The 26,223-nt window shown below is 34.5% G+C and overlaps 2 protein-coding genes across 9 annotated transcripts; one reads left to right on the top strand and one right to left on the bottom strand.

Moving 5' to 3' along the window:
- Positions 1 to 6,601: 6,601 nt before the first annotated feature.
- LOC113714764 (recQ-mediated genome instability protein 1) lies at positions 6,602 to 12,971 on the top strand. Its single transcript, XM_027238826.2, has 8 exons — positions 6,602 to 7,250; positions 7,763 to 7,933; positions 8,378 to 8,523; positions 9,087 to 9,217; positions 10,249 to 10,607; positions 11,086 to 11,196; positions 11,265 to 11,393; positions 12,581 to 12,971. The coding sequence occupies exons 1-8, from the start codon at positions 6,618 to 6,620 to the stop codon at positions 12,761 to 12,763; spliced, it is 1,863 nt and encodes a 620-aa protein (XP_027094627.1). The 5' UTR covers positions 6,602 to 6,617; the 3' UTR covers positions 12,764 to 12,971.
- A 106-nt stretch (positions 12,972 to 13,077) lies between these two features.
- LOC140004111 (pentatricopeptide repeat-containing protein At5g66520-like) lies at positions 13,078 to 22,324 on the bottom strand. 8 transcript variants are annotated; one of them, XM_072068499.1, is made up of 4 exons: positions 22,086 to 22,324; positions 19,292 to 21,322; positions 18,513 to 18,694; positions 13,078 to 17,940 (listed from the first exon to the last, which is right to left on the bottom strand). In XM_072068499.1, exon 2 carries the CDS (start codon positions 21,222 to 21,224, stop codon positions 19,323 to 19,325), a length of 1,902 nt encoding a protein of 633 aa, XP_071924600.1. In that variant the 5' UTR covers positions 21,225 to 21,322; positions 22,086 to 22,324; the 3' UTR covers positions 13,078 to 17,940; positions 18,513 to 18,694; positions 19,292 to 19,322. The 8 variants fall into 8 exon arrangements, with proteins under 8 accessions (XP_071924600.1, XP_071924599.1, XP_071924605.1 ...); XM_072068498.1 differs by having other exon boundaries at positions 19,170 to 21,322; positions 22,086 to 22,323; XM_072068504.1 differs by having other exon boundaries at positions 13,078 to 13,349; positions 19,170 to 21,322; positions 22,086 to 22,323.
- Positions 22,325 to 26,223: the final 3,899 nt, after the last annotated feature.

Below are 26,223 nucleotides of genomic sequence, written 5' to 3'. Positions count from 1 at the left end.
AAAGTGTGCAAATGGATGTACAAGATAAGGTGAGTAAAGTAATAATGTGAAAATGTATGTGTGATAACATAAAGTGCATGTGTGCGAGTGATATTATAAAATGTAAGTAGTTGAGTGAAAATATGCAAAATTAAAGTAGTGTGAAGTGAGAAAGTGGAAAAAGAGTTAGAATATAAAGTAGAAGTGTATGTGATAGCGAATGAGTAAAATGCATGAATCCTATAGGAATGCATCAAGGCGGGAACGGGAGTCCTAACTTTGTGACTTCAATTTTCCCTTTGATTAGAAGGAGAACTAGCGTGCTAAGGTTATTTTGGAGCTACACTCGCTCGTTTCCTTTATCGAAAGGGGACTCTTAAGCAAATGTATCCTATAACTAGCATGAGGTGCAAAAATCCTAAAATGAGGGGAAAAGGGGTTCGAGGAACATGCCAAATGATAAAAACTAAGAAAAATGCATGAAATGTAGTGAACATGCAAATATGCACTAACAAAAAGGGGAACGGCCTATTGGGTCTAGCGTTGGGTTAGCCCATTCTATGAATTCCGACTAGCGTTGGACTAGTGGAAACGTACATTCATCCATCACATTCATCTATGACTATAGAAAGCAAGTAGACATGCTAAACACTTATAAACACGTAGCACATAACACTTAGCATACTCGACTAGATGCAAGAACCTAATAAAGCAAGTAACACATAACACATAGCAAGCAACCAAGCTAATGGACCTATTACATTTGCTAGCTAGGTACAAGTCTTCAATAGGTCTTCATCAAGTGCTTTCCAAGCCCTATCTATTACAAGCCAAGAGGTGTACACATGCCCCATAAACAATAACTTAAATAAAAGGCAAAAGTAAAAATGGAATAAATGAAAGGGATTAAGGAAAGGCAAGGGAAGCAAGTAGACATGCAATTCTCACTTAGCACATTGGATCACATAGGGGAGAGACAAAAAAAATAAAAGAAGTTATACCTCCCTTGGAATGGTGCCCAAATGAAAGAAAATGGCTTATTTATCCTCCAAAATAAAAGAAATGGTCAAGGTACCAATTTATTTGTAAAAATTAAAGAAAATGTGCAAAACAAAACTCACTTGATCGTAAAGCCTCTAAAGTCATGGTTTAAGTGCAATTGACAAAACATGGTAGTTAATTGAAGCAAAACAAGCAATGAATTGCAAAAACTAATGCTGCCAAGGATCAAATTGAGGACATTATTCAATTGATTGGGTCATAGTGGCATAAGGGAAAACTTGAGGGGCTGAAGTGCAATTTTTCAGAATTATTTATTCATGCAAAGCATGCATACGAAGAAGATTTCTGCATTTTAAAGCCTTCTGCAACTAGAATGCCGGCTGCACTTTCATCTTCAACCATAAATTTCAGAAACTAACTCAAACTTTGATCAAACTCTCTCAAACCAATGTCCAAACTTTGAATTAAACAACACAACACACAACTTGGACATTCAAACCAGTAAAACACAGAAAGAAATGATGCAAAATCAAGGAAGTTTTCATGCAAAGCAACGTTGGAACACCTTCTACAACAAAGTTTCAGCAAGCTATGGAGCTTTCGGCAAACATACAATTCATGCAAAACTTTGAATCGGCTCCACTCAACCATGCTAATCACCTCCCAAAACATTTCAAATAAGTAGTTCCAACAATCAAAACTTCAGCAAACCGAAGGTGAAGCCTTCTGCATTATCGTTTACAACTTGCTGCAACTTTCTGCTATAACATGCAGACCCTCGGCAAACAAAAAACCACATGATAGCTTTGAAACAAATCCCATCAAACCATTACTCAATACTTCTTAACAAAATATGAACACTTGAAACTAACCAAATGGAAACCAGAGCATTTCAGCTCTTCAAAGCATCGACTCGCACAGACAAAACAAAAAAAGAAACCGAATGTGTGGTCCATTCTCCTCTCCCGTTGCAAACAATCAGCTTTTCTTTATTTTCTATTTTTTAGTGCAAGTGTGCAAGTTCTACACGACTAAAATCTGATTTAGACATCAAGCCTGGATCACATAGTGTCAAATATTCGGGCGTGCAAAATTTTGGCAAGAACCTTCAACAATTTTCTGGGTTTTTTATCAAACGTATAACAGTACAAACTAAATACCAATCAAGACTCGCAATTTGCTTTATCTAACACTAAAACTGGACATCCAAACAGACAACAAAAGCAGGAAGAGCAGCGACCAACGAAACACTAGAACAGATTTGCCCGAAACCCTTTCCATTTCCATATCTACAAAACCCCAAAGCCATAAAAATCCAATCTTTGGGCCCATCAGGAAGTCACAGAAGCAGGAACCGCAGATGGCATCCAAGTTTTATAAAATACACAAATTCTAAACACAGCCCAGCATATAATCATTAAGATCTGGGGTTTCCAGCTCACAAACAAAGGACAGGATCCGGTAGTTTAAAGGAAAGAAAGCGCAGCTTACAGTGATGGTGCTTCCTCTCGGTGAAAGTGATGACGATCAGGAGGATTAGCAACTTTGATGGCTCTTTTGCTGACTCCTGTTCCTTGGTCGACGCTGTAATCGTTAGGTTTCTCTCCTGTTTGCCCAGGTTATCCTCCGTTTCTCTCTTCCTCGGCTTTTCATTCAGCCATTAACTCCTCTCTCTGGTTTTTCTTTCGTTTTCCTCAAGCTCACTGGTCTCTCGTTCTTTCCAGCTTTTCCAGTCTTTCTCTCCTCTCCTCCCAGATTCTAACCGTCATTCCAGCTCTCTTTTTTTCTCAGCTTTTACCTCTCTCAAAGCTCTAGCCTTTTTCACAGCCCTCTTTTCTGCTTTCTCTTCCAGCCGTGATTTCTCCCTCTCTGGTTTTTCTTTTCATAGCCGTCCTCCAAAACTCCCCCATTCGGCTGCCTTTTCTTTTCTTTTTATACCAGAATCTCCAACCCTAAAACCCCAGCCATCTCTTCTGTATTTGCAGCCAAGGGCTGCCCGAAGCCCTTCCTTGTAAGCTGCGAAAAACGCAGCTTGCAAGTCGCGTATCATTCTTTCTCTTTTTTTTTTTAAACTTAAATAACAAAATTGAAAATAATAAAAATTAAAAACAAAAACAATTTAATTAACATTAGAAACAACAAAATGCAAATCCAATTTTCCCCCTTTTTTTTTTCCATTTTCATCGTTTTTCTCTTTTTTTCTTTTTCTCTTCTTTTTTTTTCAAAATAACTTAACAAAAATAAACAAAATGCCAAAAGATTGAATTTAGAAGAAATAAACATATTTTGTGGACAATTTTCTTTTTTTTTTCTTTTTCTCTTTTTCAAGAAATTCTATGCTAAAACTTAAAAATAAAAATAAAACTAAAAACTAAAAAACGAACACGACAAATAAAAAACTAAAAATAAAAAGTAAATGAAATTACTCCAAAAATTTGGTGTCTACAGCAGCCATGCACAATCAGCACGGCTGCGGCTGCCACACCCTGACGGCTGCAACCCCTGTCAGATGACTTTGGGCGTAAAAAAAAAAAGGCTTTTAAACTTTATTTTGGTTTTTAAAGTTTAGGGTTTCGGATCTTTGGGTTAGGGTTTTTGCTTTAATGTTTTAGAGTTGGGGTTTTAGACTTTAGGGTTTAAGGCTTTTGCTTTCAAGGTATACGAAGTTTGTTTTGCAAGTTTATAACAAAAAATGACTAATTGTAGTATTTCAAATTAATAACAAAGTCAACGCTAATTTTTATCTAGTTTTATTTGTAAATCAGTAAAACATTATCAAATTATGACAAGGGTTTTTCCTTTTTTTGTTTTTTGTATATACTTAAGCTAATCAATGTATTTATTTTTAAAAATACTCTGACTTAGGGGCTACTTTAATAGAAAATAAAAAAAATTCTACTGGACTTACATTTGGGAGTTATTCATGGACTAAGATTTGACCTTCATAAGTGGGTAGAGTATAGTCATGTTTAGGTTTTAAATTTAATTGCTTTAGTTTTGAATTGGACTTACTCATATATTTCATTTGGGTTTACATTAATTGTATTAGAATCACGCAAGTAATTTCTGTTTCGATCAGACGCCTCAGCCAAATGTCCAAATTTGTTATGGAACTCGGTTGGGTAAAGAATATGGAGCTCTTTTTTGTTTTTATCTTTCCTTTGTTTTTCTTTTAATGTGTAGTTTTAAATATTTTATGTGTTTTAGGCATTCTTTAAATCTGTAAAAATTTTATTATGTTCTTATGCTTACTGATTTTCATCTAAGTCCATAAATTATATTTATAATTTGTCCCCTAACTTTTGCATGATTATGCCAGGGTCTCAATATTTGTAAAAAATGGATATAATTTCTCATTTTTGGAGTCCTAACCTTTCTTTATGATGTTAATGTGTATTTTGGTAAATTAATTCTGACTTTTAAGGTATAATTAGGGGTTTAAGTAAATTTATTAAATTTAGGATCCGATTTAATTTAAGCCTACTTATGAAACTAGTATTAATACACTTTTGTTTGTAGATTTGTAAATCACTTTGGTAGTCTAATTAGCCTAAATTTCTTTCCATCACATGGGCTTTGTCAGCCTTTGGCAGCCACATGACAAAGGCTGACAAAGCCTTTTTTTTTTTTTGACCGCCCGTGCTGACTGGACATGGCTGGGGACAGGGTGATTTAAAAAAAAAATTTGTGGGCCGCTTAGTGTACTGAAATTGTTGCATAGGTTCTGCGGTCGCTGACAATTGATCCTGCTGCCGTGCTGAGTTAGCATGACAGGTATAGATTGAGAAATAAAGAGTGTCAGAGATACATTTGTGCGATGCTTTTTTTTTTTTTACATATATTCTAAGAAATTAGCCTCTTTTTTTACGAAGCATAATACTTTATTCAGTCTGTCGAGCACTCAGTCACACGTTAGATGTAATTCAGGTGTTAAATTTTTAGAAAAATAAATTTAATTAAAGAAAATATATAAATATAAAAAAAGATAATAACTATTAATATGAGCATTATATAATACTTCAGGTGTTATTTAGAGGTATTAACGGGTGCCCATAGGAAACCCTACGTTATTTTATTACCTATTAAGACTATCTAAATATTCATTGTCAAGATTAAATTACATGACCAACCATATTATCCTAACAAAAAGTAAAATGCTATGTTGAGTAATGTAACTTAACCATGACTAGACATGTCAATGAGTCGGGTTTTACGCAAATCCAATCTAGATCCAATATATTTGGATAGGATTTGGATTTAATTTTTGAAATTTAGACCCTACCCAGACCCAGACCCTATAAGAGAATCGTGGGTTTGAATAGGATTTGGTTTTCTAGAATCCATATCCAAATGTAGATCCATACCTGACCTTACCCAGACTCATATATATTTAATTAAATAATATATATATTAGAAAATTTATAAAATAATATAATATTTTATAGCTGTTGGATCAAATACAGTAAGATTTTATGGCATTAGAATCTACATTTAGTGTTGATGGCTGAGTGATTGATGAGACTCGTGCCAAATTGCTTTTAGATGTGGTTGAAACATTAGTGACTACTGATGATTGGATTGAATCAAAGAAAAAATGAGTAAGTGTTTATAAATTTTCTTATTCTATTATTTATTTGCCATCGGTCTTTAATCAAATGGTTTTTATCTCATTCACTATTTTAGTGTTGGATTGTGAGATATTTGCCAACATTGAGGTTTGAATAAGAACAAGAGGTACAAAATTACTTTTTTAATAAGACTAAATATTTTATATATGTTATGGTTATTTTCTTTTTTAAAAACTAATCCTAATTGTCATTGTAATTGGTACAAACTTTTTCAAGAAAACGAGAAAAGGTAAAGGCAACCAAATGAAAATATTGATGTGGATGCAGTTGAATCTTTAAAATAATATAGAAGTAGTCAATAATAATTCTTTCTTTGAGTTCAAAATATTGCATTCAATTTGTTGAATGTTAATTTTATTATTTGAAAACAAAAATTGGATGGTATTTCTATTATTTATGGATTCTATATATTTTTAATACATTTTTACTTTAGTATTTTCAGAAAATACCTATGGAAGCCCATTGAATATCCAGATCTATAAGAGTTTGGATATGGACTTACTTTTTCAGACCCAAAAGGGTCTAGATCTGGGTCTGAATATAATTAAATTAAATGGGTCTGAATCTGAATCAAAAGGATCCAACCCAAATCCTACCCATTGACATGATTTACAGAGAGCTAGTAATTTATCTCTACCTAAGCATTCTTTTGATAACTAAATTATGTGTTATTTATTGGGTCAAAAACTTATTTATGCCTTTTGCACCACCTAAAGTTGAGAGGAATGATCAATTAGTAAAGGAGATTATGAGGGATAAAGACCAAAAAAAAAAAAGTAAAAAAAAGTTACAACACAAAACCAATGGGCCAATCTGGAATTCTGTTACATCTATAACATTTACTAAAGCCCAAATTTGGGGAAACAAAAGAAGCCCCAAACCTGATACCTGGACTTGGCCCAATAGGCAATAGGAGCACCTCAGTCTAAACGGCGCCGTTTCATTCCCTACCGTTCAAACTCTCAAGGGAGGGAAAAAAAATGCTCAAAACAAATCCGGAAAAAAAAAATGCCGCGAAGACGCCTCCGGGTAGTCTCCTCTTCTTCCTCCGACGAAGACGACGACGTCGTTTCTATCCAACCTCCGCTTCCACCACCACCACCCTCCCACCAAATCCCCCACATTCTACCCGAAGAAGCGTCAGAAGAAGAAGACCAAATCATAAACGACGACGTTGGAACCCGGCTCCAAACCGTAACCCTCAGCTCCTCCAATTCCACTTCAAACACGAATTCAAACTCCCACAACCCGACCCGCATCACCGAACCCATCCCTTTCCACATTTCCGATGACGACGTGGATGACGCCATCATGAACGATGTTCCTGATCCTGACTCTATTAACCCTAGCACTGTAATCGGGAATACTAATTTTGTGAGTAGTAATCCTAATTGCGACGGAATTGACGGGATTTTGCGAAGAAAGGGGCTAGATTTAAAGAGGGAATGGTTTTATGGGTGTATTGGAGCCCTAGAAAGGGAGGTTCCTGGGTTTTCGGGTAACTCCGATGATTTGGTGAAGGCGAAGATTTGTTTTCAGCAGTTCTTGAATGTGGATATGAATTTTTGTGGGGCCGGCGTGCTTCCGAGCAATGTGGCTAGCTTGCATTTGGTTGATCTTAAAGGACCCTTTCTCTTACAGGTGAAATTTTGAAACAAATCCAAAAAAGGAAAATGTTTTTGAATTTATAGCATTAGAGCTAAATGCTGCAAACAATTGTAGAATAGGGCATCACTCGGTTGATAGAATTCTTTCCTAGGATTGTCTATAGCTTGCCTTTGGGTGATCTTAAAGGAAAAGACCATTTTTGCTTACAGGTAACAATATTGAACCCTCCCAAAAAAAAAAAAAAGATAAAGATGGTGAATTTATAGTGTTAGAGCTAAATGCAGAGCACAATCATAGATATTAAGTCCTTGGGGTGTTGAAGAAGAGTGTTTTGTTTAAACTCAAAGATTGAATCTGCATATTGTCGACTGTCATTTGGTTTCAGCTTTATTGAACTATTTAAAGATTTGACCCCATATCTTGTAAAAATGGGATCTTTTTCTTTTTTGAATAGGGGCATAATGTCAAGCATGAGTTTGTAGGGAAAGAGTGGACAGGATGAGTTTCGATTGATGTGACATTTGTTGTTTAATATGTTTGTGTAGGTAGATGAGATAGTGAATATCAGCTGTCCGCTTAAGGATAGGTACAAGGAGATGGCTGCAGGAGTAAAGAGATGCCTCAAGTTATCAATGACGGATGGTGTTCAGCGCATTTCTGGCATGGAATACAGGCCTATTAAAGCTCTTGAAGTTCTTTCCCCTGCAGGAATGAAGGTTTGTTTGAAATTCATGCACTTATGAAATTATTTGTAGTGGCGTTCCTACTTCCATGTTGACGAAAAGAAATTGAGAAGTATGGTGTTCAATCTGTAGGAAAGGGCTAATTAACTGCTTGGATACAGTAGGAAAGTACTGTTGTTCAATTTGCAGGTGTGTTTCTCAATGCAGTAATAATGTGGTCTCATTGAACAGGAAAAAGTTACATGTATATACATGGAAAAATGCCTCGAATAGGTTCTGGATAACAAGCTTGAGATCATAACAAAATATAATGGATACATCTTTCTGTTGGCTATGATAATTGAATCCTATTCTATTTGCTGCTTGTTACAATGCACTAAAAATTGTGGTCTTCATTTTGTTTGATATTTTTTTTACTGTATGCTGTTTTGGGTTGTGTTTACCCAATTTAAATCATGATATAGATCACTGTTGCAGGTTGCTATTTGCAATGTCAATGTAAGACGTGGCATATTGATGTTGGTCCCTGAAGTTATTGAAGTTTTAGGTGGCAAAGTTGAGGAGTTAGATGCAGCTCGACAGAGACTTGTACAGGAAGTAAATAAGCCACCAAGGGGAAAAAGGTACTAAAAAGAGTCATCAGATACACATATGCATGTGTGTGTGTGTATGCGTCTGTTGCAATTTTGAATTTTGATTCTCATAATGCATTTGCCATCACTTTGGAGCTTTTTATTGATCGTTTGTGAATCATTTTCATTGTGTTAGTACTCGTTTTCCTGTATCTCTTTGTCTATTGTGTTGGTCACTGTGGAAATTATTCTTCCTTTGAAGGGAAACATTAATTTTGTTGATTAATAATTACATCCTGCAGACTGGGTGTTGCTTTCTTCCATTACCTTCATGTTATGATTGAAATTTTCTATGTAAAAAGACTAACTTGCATGGATCAGGATACTGTAAGGTGATGGTAATCAGCTTAAACCAGGAAAATTGACTGGCTGGATGGTTTGTTGGTTGATGGAAATTCTACTTTGGAAATTCTTTTTTGCTCTTGCTGCTTCTGAACCTGTGATCCTCTTATGATGTGGTTTTTCAAATGTCATTAGTTTAGTTGGACGCCTTTAAAACATTTTGGAAGTGTTGTTTCAATTTTCAACCATTGACCTTCTTAACCGAATATCAGAACCAGGACAGGGGTAGTTCCTCCATTAGCTACAAGAGCTACTCGTGCTGCATGGCCTGCAGAAACTGTCAATGTACAAGAGCACATTTGCAACTCCAGAACGACTATGCCTCTTCAGGTTGAGGAGCCAGGTAATTACTTCCCTCCTGATCTCTTCACAGTCAGGTAACCTATAAAAATCTCGAGATTCACGAGCTCTTAGAAAACATAGATGGCCAAATTGGTCAACTGTGTCCATGTCTAAGCATCATAAGCAATTCACGGTGTCTACTAATTTGAATGAGCATCCTGGAGTCTGTGAACTGAAAGAACACTTTCATGGTTTACCTCCTTTTGAATGGTATATATTTATAATTAACTAGCCTAAAATGTGGAAGAAAAGGTGTGAGAACAAATCAAATTATTCACAACCAGAGAGTATGTAATGAAAATTTGAATAGTGAGACTGGGATATGCTCTCGACAACTGATCTCTTAGGTTAATATGCTATCTCAAAAACTTAATCTTTTTGCTTCTAATATATCTCCAACCAAGAGACTGTAGTATTCTAATTAGACGAAGCTCAGATCATTGGGCTCAAACCATTTCAAATTCATAACCTGGAAAATGAAACGAGCCAGAGCAAGCATATCCCCATTGGAAAAGCTTGGTTCATGGGGAGGTATCTCTTTAAGGCTAAACAGAACGTATCTTGCCATGCATCAGACTCCTAGAAAATTACTTAATGATAATAATGTTGAAAGACATTGAAGTGTCCTTTGTGCTCCTTAATACTCTTGAATAAATGCTGTTATGCATCACCTAGTTCGAAGATATAAAGGTCAAAAAGAAAATTAACATAAGCACTTCTTGGCTTTTTTATCTTTTAAAATAGTTAAAGCAATAGCAAGGATTTTGACAAAGATACCTTATTATCATCGGCATCCTCTTATAGTTTCATTGTTCATATTTCTTTCTTTTTCCAATATAAGAGGTATGGGATGATATTGTTTAATTGCATAACTCATTTGCTGGATTGACCATGTATTGCATAAATATCTAGCATGTTATCATGTGTAAGCTGGAACCTTTCCACTGTGAAAGCTGATATTCAAAAGTCTAGATCATAAGACTCGGTTTATTTTCCAGTGCAGTTCAGAGTAAGGTTTTTTACTTGCCACAGGAATTGCATCTGGTATTCCTGCTAGTGATGGGACTGAAGATCGCCATAGGACCGATGCTCAAGCTATTTCACCATCTGCTACTGAAACCAATGAAGTTCATATGGCAACTGAGTCGGAACAAGATGTTGATAGGATAAATAGAGAACAGAATGCTGTTTCCAGTTTTATGGAAGAGGCTGGACCTAACTTATATTCTAGTGCAACCACGGATGTTCAAGAAGCTCATATGCTTGATGAGTTGGAACACCCCTTTTTATTAACAGGAGATAATGAATCCCCATTCACATACTTGGCAAGTTTGTTGGCTATGTGGGCTGCAAAGCAAGGTGATGTTGCCAAAGTTGAAGGGAAAATTAAGGTATGCATGTACTTTGTTAACTGTATTCTGTCTTAATTTTTGATGTTGTTGCACCAGGTCATTACATTAATTGCATATTTTCCTTAACGCAGTTTTCTTTCTTAAATTGGCATTTGACTGTGAACACGTTTCTAGAAGTTGTACTACTTGTGTTTACATTTTATAGGTATATAAATTTAGCCGACAATTTGGAATTGCCTTTTCTTTCCAATTACTGCTCTCTGCAATCAACTGAGTTTTAAAATATACATTTATGCATTCTTTCTATTTCAAATGCACTTTGACTCTCTCTCTCTCTCCCTCCCTCCCTCCCTCTCCTGATATTTTGGAAGTTTTGCTTGTCAAGTTTCTGAGAGAAATAGATCCTTCTTCATTTGTAAATGCCTGCTCTTTTATTTCAAATTCCATCAATCTCTCTCATTTTCGAGGTAAGTTCATCATAAGTGATGAATGCTGTTATGTGATTGCACCTTTGTAGTGCTTTCTTACGGGTGTTAAGGGATTCCAATATAAAAGGAGGACCACATATGAGCTTCTAGTCTACATTGATGATGGCAGCCTCATTTCAGAGATCCTTATTGATCATAATGTGAGTAACTTAGTCTCTTTGCTATCCGAGTTTGTGAGGGTTGCGTTTTGAATTGATTGAAGCTGCAGGTCGTTCAAAAAGGGATTGGCTATTCTCCAGAGGAGGTTTGTGCCGCTCTTGCTTCTTCAGATGCTAGGCGAGTCAGTGAGATGAAGGAGACATTAAAACAGTTTCAGAGTTTCCTAGTAAATTTTGAGGTAACATGTTTCTCTTCCTTTGTTATCATCAGTTAATCAGTCTCAGTTTTCATAGGCTGAACAACAAAACCCCCTTCCATGTTCGATTCAACAACTTGACCTTTTGCCTTGGTAACTATATGGACCCTTCAGTTTAGGCTCTGTTTGGAAGAAAATTTAGGGGAATAATTTCTTTTAACAATCAGGCACCAGTCTTGAAAATGTTGTTTTTGGTAAATGTCATGCCTTGCTTCTGTTTCCATGGGTTTAGATGGCATTGTTTTTGGAATTTTAAAGATTTTTCATTTCTTTTCATGCTATTCCACATTTCAGAAGTTTTTCTGAATTTTGCTATAATTTTGGATGCGATAAACAATGCGGAAATGCAATTCTCCTGTCACTTATTGAAAACAAATGGAGTGTCTGGTAAAATTTCATCTGGGTCCTTAATGTTTGAATTACAAGAAATAGATCCCTGAACTTTAACCTGACTCTGTACCGTGTAATTCTGAGATGCGAATGTGTTGCAGATTATGAAGATACTGCAGTCCTGTAGACTTGAGCTTTGAAATCCTAAATCAATGTACAGCATTATATCTGTACCAAGATCCATGTCCCCATTTTAAAATTTTATTCGTTCTAGTCAAGACCTAAAAAGTCATGTTTATAATGCATGTTATGATAAGCTTATTTTTCCACTGTTACCTTCTGATATATCCTCAAAATGCATAATGCATGTAAGTGCACTCTTCAATTACTCCCTGATGCCCCTACCAAGAAGAAATGGTGAGAGAACAATAGCAGGAGAGACTGGGGACAGGGAGGAAGAGAGACACTCAGAAGCACCACTAGCAAGAAGAAGATAAAAAGTCAGCCGTATGTAAGAGTTTGATATGGATTGCTAGTAATCATCTGTCTTTGTGCATTGCAAAGGGTACTTGGTCATTTCTTTGGCCACATGGACTTGTGTGTGACAGTTATGCATTTTCTATATTGTCTGTGGGTCAAAATATGCTTTTGATAAAGACCTGAGTATCGAAATTTTCAGTTCTTGTTCAAATTGCTCAACTTTTTATCTTTGACCTTATCTGCTTCATACGGATATAATGGGTGTCTCCAATTATCTTCTGTCATGAATTTTCCATGTCAAAGTTTATCCTGTAATTCTTTCTGAAGGTACTTGTTAATGCTTGCTTTGCTATTTCCAGGGAACGATGCTTGTAGAGATCACTGCAGCATCCTCTATTCCTGTCGCGACTGAGATGAATCAAGGTTGCCCTGCATCTGATGCTTGGTTGCTGCTTGAAAGACTCGGCAGATGTGGTTCAGCTCAGCATCAGCATCAGCATCAGCAGAATTCTCATTTGAATGCCATCGTCTTGTCCCCTTGACTGGAAATATACTCTTGATGGGGGCTAAGGACCATAGAAGCCTGTAAGAATCAGGACAAACCAAATTTTGGTGTTCATGTACAACCGGGGTGCAAACACCTCTGCCCTCTATTCATCCCGCACTTATGGATCTTTCTTACTAGTTTTGTATTCTACAAAAATTGTTTTGAGTTTTATAAGCATGACACGTGATTCCAGTTTGGCATCATATATCCTTCATTTCAGATGAGAACTTGAACGAGGACATAAAATACTAAAGGCGCTGCAGAAAATTTGTAAAGCAGCTAAGGTGGGGGAAGAATGCAGACGGAAAATTGAGGTGCCAAGCGCGCTTAATCTGCATTCGCATATCAACCTTTTAGATGCTTTTAGTTTTAAGTAACATCAAAAGTATACAGGCATGAACATAAACTACATGGAGAAAATGTATTTTAGCAGCTTGAATCATTGAATCAATAATGTTGCAGCCCTTAACGTAAGAAGCATATGCATGGACTGGACAATATTTGTCCAGAGACCAGGTCTTTAGGTCCTTTCAGCAGCTTGGAGAATATGGAATCCTTTTGCATAGATAATAGAAGAAAGCCTACGCTTCACATTTGAGCAGGTGGCCGATCATGTACATGCACAGATCGGAAATAGTCATTTGCAGAAGACAATAGCATTAGAACTACAAAGTTATGCTGAACCAATCTAAACACACGCGTATGATTAAAGAGACTAACCAATACTAAACAAGTGAGCAAACATTTAGCTACCAAGATTTCTCCAAAACAGAACTGAATATTCATTTCCTACCACATCAGTTGACGATTTTAGCATGCAAATTCTAGTAAGTTAATCATTTCCTAATTAGTAATTGTTCGCCACTTTGGGTTAAAAGAAGCTCATAAAAGTACAACAACCACCAAATGACGAGTATTACTATTCCGATTATGAATCCACTGTACTTATCAGTGAAGAGTAGGCTAAGTAAAGTAGAATTCACGTTGCTCTCTCTTGCATTAACACCATTTAAGATAGTAAGAAGCTCAGATAACTGTGACTAGATTACAAGAAAACTCAGACAAGCCAGCCTGTTCTGCTATAGCTTAAGGATGCAAAAATCCAGCACACTGTATCTCACAAAAGCTTAAAAAGACAACAGCAACTGCAGTGCTCCTAGAGATGGCAGTTCTAGCACCAAATGAAAACATATTAAGTCATGAAGGAAAAGTCATTTAAGAAAGCACACTATATGCAACAAAAGGATGCAAATTTCTTTAGACAAAGCGAAGCAATTTAATCAGTCAGAATGCGTAATTTTCTCTATTTGCCTGAGCATTTTGGATGTACATTACATATCATAATGCCAACAATTCAGCAAGAATTTAAGACATGACCAGTAATTGTCCTGTTCTAGATCTGCCAACTACCACCTTTAGTTGTGGAATACAGCAAATTACCTTAATGTCCATATGACAAATTGGAAATCAACAACTTTTAACTCCAAGACAATCCCACAAGGTTATAAAACTTGGATTTTAACCAAATTTGTTAATGCTGCAATATGACAAAGTCAGAAACAAAAAGCTTGTAATAAAGACAAGAAACAAGAATCTTCCAATCTTTTCTTCTCTTTGAAAAGTACCAAATTTCTTTGTGAAAATCCGAATGCATTCTGTAAATTTACAAGTATACATTTAATGGACAAACAGTTGGATCCATGACCTCCAACTAATAGTACAAAAATGTATCTTTCTTTGCCAAATGCTATATGGTTATTCCTTTTTTCAGTAGAAGATAATCAGAGTGCAGCATCAATTTAAGAATTCAAAGCCGATGTGTTGATGGGCACATTTAGTATTTTATAGCTAACAATCACAAATCTCTTAACTTTGGCAGAACCCCGTTCTTACAGGTTTTTCAAATTAAGTTACCCACACCAGGGGAAAAAAATCAGAAGAAGTTCTAAGAATATATGTCCTCCTATGTGGTATATCAAAATGCTTGGAGAAACTACAACTGAGGTTTTCCTAGAGATAGCTATTCTAGCATGATCTCCACTCAAATTGATATGCATAGGTGCAGACGTTCATAAAGGCACAACGATATAGGCAACTCAATCATGCAACCTCATCTGTTCAGTTTAGAGTGCATGATTTTCTATATTAGGTTAAAGAAAATTGAAGTTCAAAAATATGATACATATTCTAATGCTCAACCTTAATTGACATAATTTAAGGATATCATTGTTGGTCATCTTATTTTAAATTTGTACACAGCCAGCCCCGACTTTTAGACTACTGCACAACAGTATAACTTTATATTACAAAATCGAAATCAACAATTTTCAAACTCCAGATATTTTTTCCAAAAAAGAAGAAGAATAAGAAGAAAAACCTTGGTGCAAAAACAACAAAACATTCATTGTGGGTAAAAGACACAAGGGCAGTTAATTTCATATTTTCCTACTTTTTCTTCTTTTACTGCACATGCGAAATTCAAGTGAAAAAATATCTAACGCATCCAGTAATTTCACAATGGTTATTGACTGATGTGTATGTCTTCTTTTTCTATGGTTACTTGTTTAATTCCTTTTAGCAGAAGATAATTGAGTCTGTTAGCATCAAAATCTCAAAGCTATACATTGATTGTGCACATTTAGCTTTCCACAGCTTACCATCACCCAAAATCGTAGGCCCTTAGGGTATTTTCATTTTTTCACATTCTTCTCAAACATCAGCTTTAGATTAATTGCTCCAACTTCTAAAAAAAATGAAGTTTACTTGAAAAACCACCAAGGACTTTTTAGATGAGGCCTAACTTATTTGGCAGGAAAATATTCCCCAAGCTGATAACTGGAATGATGAAAAGCTTGATTCCAAAGTTGATTCCCATCAACCTTCCCACTTCTTCTCGCAGAACAATTAAGTCTATACCAAAACCTATGGTGGGATTCTCATGTCAATGAGATCCAAGCAGTCAGCTTTTTTTGGCAGCAAAAACTTTTATTAGTTGTGTGATTGTGTACCCATGACTTAGTTCATAAAGTTTCCATTATCCTTTCAAAATCTTTTCTCCGTTTCACCTTTTGTTCATCTTCTCTCCAATTCTGATCTAAAATAAACTCCCATGGCTATTCAATTCTTTTATTTGACTTCCAAAAGTGACTTTGAGATCTTTATGTTTTATTCATGAACTTTTCTGTTTCCCACCACATTGCTAAAATGCATACCAATTACCTGTATGTAGTATTCTCTAATCCATAAAAGCATTTCAGTCTCTTATGTATATAGCTAGGGCGAAAAAAAGTAAAAATCTGGTATGTAACTTTTTGATCATTAAACACTGTACTTTAAAAGCAAATTTTACAAATAATCTTTAGAGATTTAATTAAGAGTTCTTCAGGAGTTGTTCACTTTACCACGTTGTATTCATCTTTGTTTGCCTTTAGAGGCTACCATGTATTGATTTCAATTTAGCAACATTTGATGAAAGGGAAAATTAATTCTGATTCATACAATTAACAGTTCAAGTTGTACTTCTATACCCAGAGAAGAAACCATAGTTTAAGTATTTAATATATGTTTTCTGACCAATTGAAAAGTGATGTGATTATGTACATAGTTCTTATTCTTTAATACTTTTCCATGCCATGCTTTGCCTCTTGAAATCTTAACGGTTTAAGCATTAGGGGACACAGAAGTGGATTTGTAAATGTAAATAGCTTACATAGGGACAGTAATAGCAATCACCAAAGAGGGCCATAAAACAATTTTCTACCATGGGTCATTTCTTCTCACTAAAAAGAAAAAACAATATATATATGTATATGTATATGTATATATTCAGAATAAAGATCATTTTGACCACAACTTTTTCACCTTGGGACAAATATCAATATTTGTAAGATTTTGACCACAAAAATGTATGGAAAAACTTATTAATGCTTCAATGCCATCGCTTCGAAATAGTTATTTGCAATTTGTACAACCACATACCAAGGTCTACATACATATTCTTTTGTATATTGATCAACTTATAGATTTCACACTCACATGTCATGACACTGAAAACAATATCAACCAAATACTGGACTTACTATATCTGGTCTTCAGATAAGAAAGACAAAAAAATTACGACAACAGTGAAAAATTGAAGAAATAAGAAGGCACTCATGTTTATCCAAAAAAATTAGGCACTAGTATTACTTTCTATTCTGTATATCACCTTGATCAATTTACTGAGACCCTAACACATTAAATACATGTTATATGGGAAAGAATGGAGATTAAAAACATTGCATGAAGCAGTCAATATCATGCTGTTCAAAATCTTGCTTGCTTTTATCACACTGTTAGCACAGAAGTTTAGTTTACAAGTGTTAAGGACGTCTATCTCCTTTTTGGTATGTGAGCTCTGATGAAATAAAGATTGCACAAAGAATCCCACCCCCACTCCAAATCCTCCACCCCTTAATTAGTTGTCAAAAACATTCAATTATTGAAATACAGAAAAGGAAGTACATTTATAGACTATTAAATGTATAACCGTTTCTCGGATTTCAAAAGTTTTCCTCCTCTCAAATTTTTACACTCTTTAGATCCGGTGTAGTATAAAAAGAGCAGGCTATGCTTCTTCCTTGGTACAAGAAAATTAATCCCAAAGTACATTTGCTATACACACACATATAGCTTCCTGCATATTTTCACTTATCTTGTCTAACATGAAAAGAGCCGTGTTTTACCATTTTCTCAAAACAAAGGCAAAAGAGGAAGAATGCATCAGAAAGGGTCAGAACCCTCATGTCCCTGAATGGCAAATGGTGGAGAAAAGAGCTGGCACTCCTAACACCATAGAAAATTTCCTATTCCCGTGGGAGATGAAGTACGTCATCACAACGAAAGACCTGGGGTTTTCTTTTGAATTGAGTCCGAAGCACGTTCAGCAGCACATCCTCAAATACTGGGCCGAATCTGATATATCAAGGTTGGTGAATGATAGAGAGGAAAAGCGACTCTTAATACGTGATATGGACACAAACACCGAACACCGCCTTAGTTTGACATGTGAAGAATCTGGGAGATTCACTATCCAAGGAAACTGGAACAAGGAATTTGTGGAACGACGGAATCTAAAGAAGGGCATGTTGGTTGGCCTGTATTGGGACATTTATTCATCAAGTCTCCATTTATCTGTCTTGGACAATATAGGACATTAAAAAGATATCCAGGAATGAAATGTTTTCTAAGTGTATGCTTACAATTTAAAGGGTCTAAATCATGTATAAGGGGGTGAGTTTCATCTCCCCCAACCCTACCCTGTTCAAGTCCCCAGCAACCCCCACCTTTCAATGATGGGTCCTTTATGAATATGAATTATCTTGTGTTCATTTAATGTCACAAAGGAATTATCTGTCCACCTTTAGTGATAAAAATGTCTAAAAAGTGAATAAAAAGGCTAAATAAGAAGAGGATAAATGATCCTTTGCTCTCTCCAATTTTCCCTAATGGATTTGATTTTCCTCTCCCATAATGAGATTCCTACCATTTCATCTAATGTTGAATTTTCTGTAATCATTAAAGGCAAAAAGAAACCAAAAGCAAAAAAAAAAAACAATTAAGGGCTGTGGCAAAATGGGAAAGAAATGATGAGTTGGGGTCTTAAATGTATTTAATCTACAGCTTCTCATCTATAATGCACACACAAGGATTCCTCAAATGTCAATATGTGTGGGTGTTTATGTGGAAATGTATATAAGACTTACATCTGAAAAAATTTTTGTCGCAGTCTAGTCAATTTCTTGCAGTCTTAGAAGTTGGAGAGATCTTCTTGAACTAGAAAAAATCCGGAGAGCCGAGTGGTTGGTTCCTTTCAGCAGATTCTTGGAGGTGTTGCCTTTTCTTTGCAATGACTAAGAGTGTCTCCAAGTTCACATATAAGCAGGTGCTTCATCAAATACATTAAACACACAATTACAATCGACGATATTAAAAGTAAATACAAATTATGTCTAAAACAAGTTGTCTGGACACGAATGCGAAGTCAAGAGCAAACCTAGACATACAAATACCATGGAGCTATCAAGATTTGTTACACACAAAAGTTTAAATAGTGCCAAATTTATCACTCCATTGCATTTACAGATCTCTACTCATTGTCTCACTACTACATCATTCAGTATATTTGCCTGATATGAAATTTTAGTAAATTAAGCATTTATACATGACCAAAAAATCGACAAATACCTAAAATTCAGGTAGAGAGCTATTTAACATTAATGAAATATAGAGTACCCTAAGTCATCATAAACTCCCTAATGCTTAAGACACTCAAGTGATCAGAACTCTCCTGTCAACTTTTGGCTAACTATTAAACATGTGATGAGTTAACAAACTTGCAAAAAGCCTACAGTAGGTATAACCTTTGGCAGCCATATCCATTCAAAGCAGTGAAAACACCATAAAGAAGCAACTTCATGTTGAAGCTTTAGAACAAGCAAAATGGTATGGCCACAGAGAAATTAGATTTCTACTGTTTGCATACTTTGCGTCTTCATCTCAAGCACTCAAATCATCTACCAATAGTCTTTGCATGAACAAGTACCATTCTTAAAACAATGGAACCTGTTCCTGTCACGCACAACAATCTCTCGGTTAACAACATCAGATATCAGTTTAAAAGCAGCATGACAGTCTTCACATACACGAAGATTCTTCATTATCCTAATAGTTTCTCCAGGTGGTGTGTTTATTATTCCAAAAACTAATGCTAACTTTTCACTATGGTGGTACAGAATCTTCTCTTTTTCTGCCTCTTCTATATCCAATAGAACTACCGAAGTGTTTGGTACATAACCTTTCAGCCTTAGTTGCTGAAGCAAATTTTCCCAACTTGCATATATTTCCTTCACTTGAGGATGACTTTCATCACAAGCCACAAACTCATGGACCAATCCTGCCACAGTGATTGAACTCTGACCAGGTGTCTTCTTCACCCCTTGATCTCTCATCAACTTCCTAACTTTTGCAGCATTCTCCCATTTCTTTGCATTTGCATAAATGTTTGACAAAACCACATAATAGCCATCATTATGTGGGTCTAACTCATTGAGGTGAACTATAGCTTCTTCAGCCAGTTCAATGTTATTGTGGACCCTACATCCACCGAGAAGAGCACCCCAAACAACCGCATTTGGCTTGAGAGGCATGTTCTTGATGAACTGACGTGCCTCTTCAAGAAGACCGGCACGGCTTAATAGATCAATCATACAACCATAATGTTCAATGCGCGGAGCAATTCCATAATCCCTGCTCATGCTCACAAAAAATTCCCTCCCCTTCTCTACTAACCCCATATGACTACACGCATGCAGGAGCCCAATAAAAGTGACCCCATTGGGCTTTGTTCCCGTCTGAACCATCTTGGAGAATAGTTCCAAAGCTTCCATAGCCTGCCCATGCATTGCTAGCCCTTGAATCATGGCAGACCATGAAACAATAGTTCGTTCATCCATATTCTCAAAAACAACTCGAGCAGCCTCTAGACAACCACACTTGATATACATATCAATCAGGGTATTACAAATACGAACATTTCTTTGGTAACCACTTCTATTAGAGTATTCATGGATCCTCCTCCCAAGATCAAGTGCACCTATATCAGCACAAGCTGCAAGAACAGCCACCACAGTTACCTGATTAGCTCGCAATCCTGCCCCTTCCATCTCCATGAAAAGTTCAATAGCCTCTTTGGGCTTCCCACACTGAACAAATCCTGCAGCCATAGCAGTCCATGACCTAACACTCCTCTCAGGCATTTGCTTGAACAACTGAGATGCTGCATTAATATCACCCCTCTTTGCAAATTGTGTGATCATTATATTCCAAGTCACGACATCTCGCTGATGCATTTTATCGAACAACAACTTAGCATCACCTATTTTCCCACAAGATGCATATAGGTGAACAATCATATTTTGCAAAAACAAATTTGATTGAAATCCAAGCTTCTCCATGTAGTCATGAACATTTCTCCCGTGTAAAAGATCCAACAATTGGACACAGGCCTTGAGAACATAAGAACAAGTAAAACTATCTGGAAGCACATCATACTTCCGAAGTTGACAAAACAACAAAATTGCATCAAATGGAGAGCTACTCTCAGCGAAACTCCTTAAGCAGCCATTCCATACGGTAACTTCAGGTTTATTAACACAGTGGAAAATTTTTTGAGCATGAGGAAAGCTAGAACTGAAAGCACACACTGAAGCAACTCGGGAAAGTGGAAGAACTGAAAGAGGAGTACTAGTCTTGATGAGAAGGGCTTGGACTTGTTTTAACTCGGATGGAGAGTTGAAGTTGTAAAGAAGACTGCTTTTGTCATAGGACGTCCATACTGTGGTTCCATTGCTGGTTTCATGCAGTTTAGGGCAGGAGAGTGTGTTGGGAGAAGACAGAACAGCAAGACAGTGAAGCATTTCAAAGATTACACCACTAACATCCTCAGCAAGGCTTGGCTGCTTGCCACTAAGTCCAGGCGTTCTATCCAAAACTCAATCAATCAGCCACGGAATATCTACTCCAAAGACAGCAAAAGCTAACCAAATCAATTAATTTTACAACAAAAGCACGGTGCTAAACCATTTCCCACAAAAAGCATATTGAGTTATCATCCAAAAGAAAGACTTTAACAGAATACTTAATTTCACTGGGAGTTAAATGTATTGTATATAGTGGTGTACTTCTTGTGAGAGGGGATTACGAATGCTGAAGTCCAATGAAAATTCGGATGCGTTTGGTAAAACTAAAGTCTGAAAATTGAAATATGAATCCATTAAATCATTGAATTGTTAAGTATTAAATCAAATATATTTGAGTATATATCATGTTCAGTGATACTTAAAAAATTCAGTAATACTTAATTAATTCAGATGTTCAATTTTTTATTATCAAATATATTTGAATATGTTAACAGTTTGAGTACTGAATTGCATTATTATCAAACAGGACCTTAATCACAGTCCTCGTATTAGAATGAGCGTTTGATTCTCACAGTCTCTTTCCTTCTGAAACAATCATTAAATCAATTATTGATAATTGTTCTTCAGTATTGACAAAACTATTACCATTGAGCAGATTAAGCAGCAAACTGTTACAGATTAACCAGGCTTAAAATCAGTTAAAGGAAGGAAACAAGAATTCTATCCACCATGTTAAAGTATAAAACTCAAATGGCTAATATAAACAGAACCCAGAAAAAATAATTAGAAATGTCGTCTGTATCATCAAGTCAAATCAAGTTAGCAATAAAAAAACAGATTTTGGAATGAAAAGATTACCTTGCAGGCCAGAATTGGCGGAGATGAGGAGTTTGAGGACTGTTTGTTTACCGGGCCGTTGATGGGGATGAAGGGTGTCTGGATAGCGTGCGAAATGCAAGAAGAATAACCGGCATGAGTGATTGCATGGTTGTTTTTTGGGCGTACTTAGATAAGTAGGTGTGTACATGAGATAATGTTGCATATTTGAAGAAAACATTTCCATTAAACCTAAGCAAAAGCACAAACGTTTAATCTTGCGATTAATCATTCTCACACCATGTTAGTGTAAGAATTTGTTTATAGGGGCGGGTTTGGATGAATACCACATGTGTATAAGAAGGATTTGAAATTCATATATGATTGCATTTGAATAGAGGGATTTGACAAAAGATTTGAAATCTTCTTAAATTCTTCTAATTGTGTAGATTATTTATGAGGTATTTGAATTTGTAAATCATAAATTATTATAGTGTTAAAAATGTATTTTAACAACTAGTGAATTATGAAATTAAATGCCTTTTAAATGATTCAAATAACTTGAAAGATTTAGGTGGATTTTAAATCCTTCCTCAAATTCTTCAATCCAAACAACTAGAATGACATGTGTGTTATGTGTATATACCTACTAATAAAAAAAATGTAATATTGTAGGAAAGATTAATTCTTATTTTTAATATAAAGGAAAAGAGCACAAAAGGTAAGAGTGATAAAGGGATAGATCACAATGCAAATATCAAAATTTTATATGATATAATTGACTCACAAGTAACTAGGTAAAAAGAACATGGGTGAGGGTTGGGTTAGGTTGTAAGATGAGAGGGATTGTAAGTAGGAGGTTTTGGGATTAATAAGTTTTACTAAATTAGTTTACCTTCATATTTGAGTTTTAAAATCACTCCTAATAAAATGTAAATGTTGGGCCCTCAAAACATATGAAAATTTTGCTTTTAACTTTGCCCTTTATATTTTTCACACATTGTTCCCTTCAACCGCAAAAATCTACAGTTTGCTTTAATAATTAGCAACTCTATATATTATATATTAAACTGATAAGAAAGTTATAGTATAATTATAATACTTAAAACTAACATACTTTTCACCAAAATATTATTGATGAAAAATACCACATGTGCATATGTATGTATGTATACATATATATATATATATATATATATATAATAAATTTTCTATATAATTACTTTACTATCAACATTTCCTTGCAATGTATTTTTGTAAGTTTTCATCAAGATAGAATTAAAAACTTCCATAGTAAAAAAACATGCTATAAATAATCTCATGTGCCATAGTATCTTTTGAAATATATAAAATAAACTTTCAAATCTTTAACCTCAAAAAATTAAAACAAAAACAAGTTACATAAAAATTTAATAAATTTGATATCAACAAAACAAATATTGTAATTTAAAAACATATTTATATATGTTAGGTTAATTAAGTAAAAGCATGTAATTGTTATTTTTTTATGTTTAAACTTATATTGAACATTATCTTTTGATGCTTAGTTTTTGACAAGTACTTTTAAATTTTTTGTTGATAATGTTTTGTCAACATTTTGTTAATATCAAATTTACTTAATTATTGCATAACTCTTTTTTTATTCTTTGAGGTTAAAGATCTTAAAGTTAGTTTTAAATATTTCAAAATATAATTTGTAAATATTATTTATAGCACATATTTAACTATATATGTTTTTAAGTCTATCTTGAAAAAAAAAATTACAAAATTTTGTATTGTAAAGAAATGTCACACAAAGTTTATTTTGAAGAACTATATATATGATACTTTTCATCAATAATGTTTTAGCATAACGTCTGTTAGTTTTAAACATTAAAATTATATTATAACTTTCTTATTGATTTAATATATTATATATAGAGTTGTAATTGTTAAAACAAAGTGTACCTTTTTTTTGGACTAAAGGGAGGAACAAAGTGAGAATAATACTAAGGGCAAAGCAAAAAGAAAAAATTTCACTTGTTTTGAGAGCCTAACATTTACTAATGTGGGGGCAAAGTTTATATTTTTTTTTTCAGGGGGCAAAATATTACTACGTCTATAGTTCGAGGGGGTAAAGTGTTATTAACCTTGAAAAAGTCACTATATTGTCGGTGCGTACAAAGTAGCAGGAAAATCACAAAAGGTTCCCTTAAGGTTTGTAGTGTTTTGCACTTTACTCTGTAATGTTATCATTTTGGCACTTTATCCCCTTAACTAATAGTCAAAGCATTCAAGTAATAACTGTGTTGATAGTTAACAAGTAAAGGGCAATGATATCCTTGATAAAATAATGGATAGACAAAACTACCTACGAATTTAGGTCATGCAATATTTTTTTCCAAAAATACCCTTTTAAGGGGGGAAAAAAGACCACTCTTACTAATGTATTTTGCAAAGGAAAAAAAGAAAATCATATGTTTGATGATACTATTTTTTTTTTTTGTTTTACAACTTGTTTTGGGTAAAGTTAAAAAAGACATTAATTTATTGTACAAATTATACCTTGTAATTTGAACATCCAAAAAATCTTCTTCGGGGATTTTCTAGTGTTCATGATTCTCTTAAAAGGTGCTATTTTACCACATCCACAGGTTTTTTGATTTGGTTCTTTTAGATGCTGTGATGAACAACATCTAGAGGAAAAGCAATGCAATGAATCTGAAGAAGTTTGAGACTTTTTTTCCCTTTTTCGGCTGCAAATGTAGGACTTGGAAGTTTAAAAGCTCTGATGAATGGGGGCATTTGCACCAGAAATTTTAACAGTTTAAACAGGAGGCATTTTCATCTAGTTCAATATTTCAACGGATCATTTGCTAAGATGGACTAATAGAGGGGATAAAATGCGAAAAAGATAACGTTAGTGGATAAAGTACAAAAACACCACAAACCTTAAGAGGACTTTTCATGATTTTCCCAAAGTTAATCTAAATAAAAAAGCTGGTTGATAACATTTTGGCCCCCGAACATAGGTAGTAGTCACACTTTACCCCTCTGAACTTTAAATAAATACCTTTAATCCCTCATGAAGACTAGTGAAAGTTTGAAATATATAAAAAAAAAAAGCAAGTACAATGATATTATTGCCCTTTTATTCATGAAATTATTTATAACTTAATATCATTTCCTTTCATCGCCAAAAGATTTATATCTTCTCTATCGTATCAATTATATGAAAATATTAAACTAAATAAAGTTAAAGAAAGTTAATATATAGTTTATATCCTTGAAATTTTTCCTGTTAGATTAATGTTTACTTCTCTATATGTTTTGTTCAATTTATTAGACTTTAAGTCAAACAAAACGGATACATAACACAATACTGAAAATAAATACAATTGCCAAAATTTATATTAGGAAGAGATTTGGTATCTGTGTTTATTTTAGTGTTGTGTTATTTATTCTTTTTTTGTTTGACTTAAATTATAAAAAATTGAAAAAAGCATATATAAAAGTTAATACTAACTGACGGGAAAAATTTTAAGGATATAAACTAAATTTAAATTTTATTTAGATTTTCCCAATTTGATGTTGTTGGCATAAAAAAATCGATGAAATTTTAGTTTAGTGGCTGAAGTTGAGATCCCAAAACCTAGACGTTTTAGATTCTAATTCCTCTGTCCTCTCCTCGTTTCTTAAATCTTATCCCTCCCATGCTAAAATTTTTTTTAAAAAAATGGTTAATAGATAGAGAAGATGTATATTTTTTTTTTAGTAATAAAAGGAAATGATGCTAATTTCATGAATAAATGGACAATACTGCCATTGCACTAACTTTTTTTATATTTTTAACTTTGACTAGCTTTCATGAGAGTAAGGGCCTGTTTAGGGTTGCAGTAACTTATTGAAAAAGTACTTCTCTAGTAGAGCTTCTAATATAAGTTCTTATCAACTGCTTAAGTGCTTTTAAATATATTGTTTGGAGACATAATTCAACAAGCACTTATTGTATTAGATAACGTGTAATTTGAAAATTTCTAAAAGTGTTTATCTCTTTATTTGGTTCATAATATAAAATAAGATGATTATCATAAAAACTACTCTAAAAGTACTTAATTTGAGTTTTTGCTAAAAATACTTTTAACACCAAAAATTCTACTCTTAATTTTATGGGATAATATTCACCAAATGCTTTACAAGC

Source organism: Coffea arabica, chromosome 10c (genome assembly GCF_036785885.1).
Source record: "Coffea arabica cultivar ET-39 chromosome 10c, Coffea Arabica ET-39 HiFi, whole genome shotgun sequence".
Classification (NCBI taxonomy): Eukaryota; Viridiplantae; Streptophyta; class Magnoliopsida; order Gentianales; family Rubiaceae; genus Coffea; species Coffea arabica.
This window is presented reverse-complemented; position numbering and strand designations above follow the sequence as displayed.

Coding starts and splice junctions, on each gene's coding strand:
- LOC113714764 (XM_027238826.2), top strand. CDS start 6,618: ATGCCGCGAAGACGCCTCCGGGTAGTCTCCTCTTCTTCCTCCGACGAA. Junction 8,524..9,086: donor AAGCCACCAAGGGGAAAAAG/GTACTAAAAAGA, acceptor ACCGAATATCAG/AACCAGGACAGGGGTAGTTC. Junction 11,197..11,264: donor AGATCCTTATTGATCATAAT/GTGAGTAACTTA, acceptor TTGAAGCTGCAG/GTCGTTCAAAAAGGGATTGG.
- LOC140004111 (XM_072068499.1), bottom strand. CDS start 21,224: ATGCTTCACTGTCTTGCTGTTCTGTCTTCTCCCAACACACTCTCCTGC.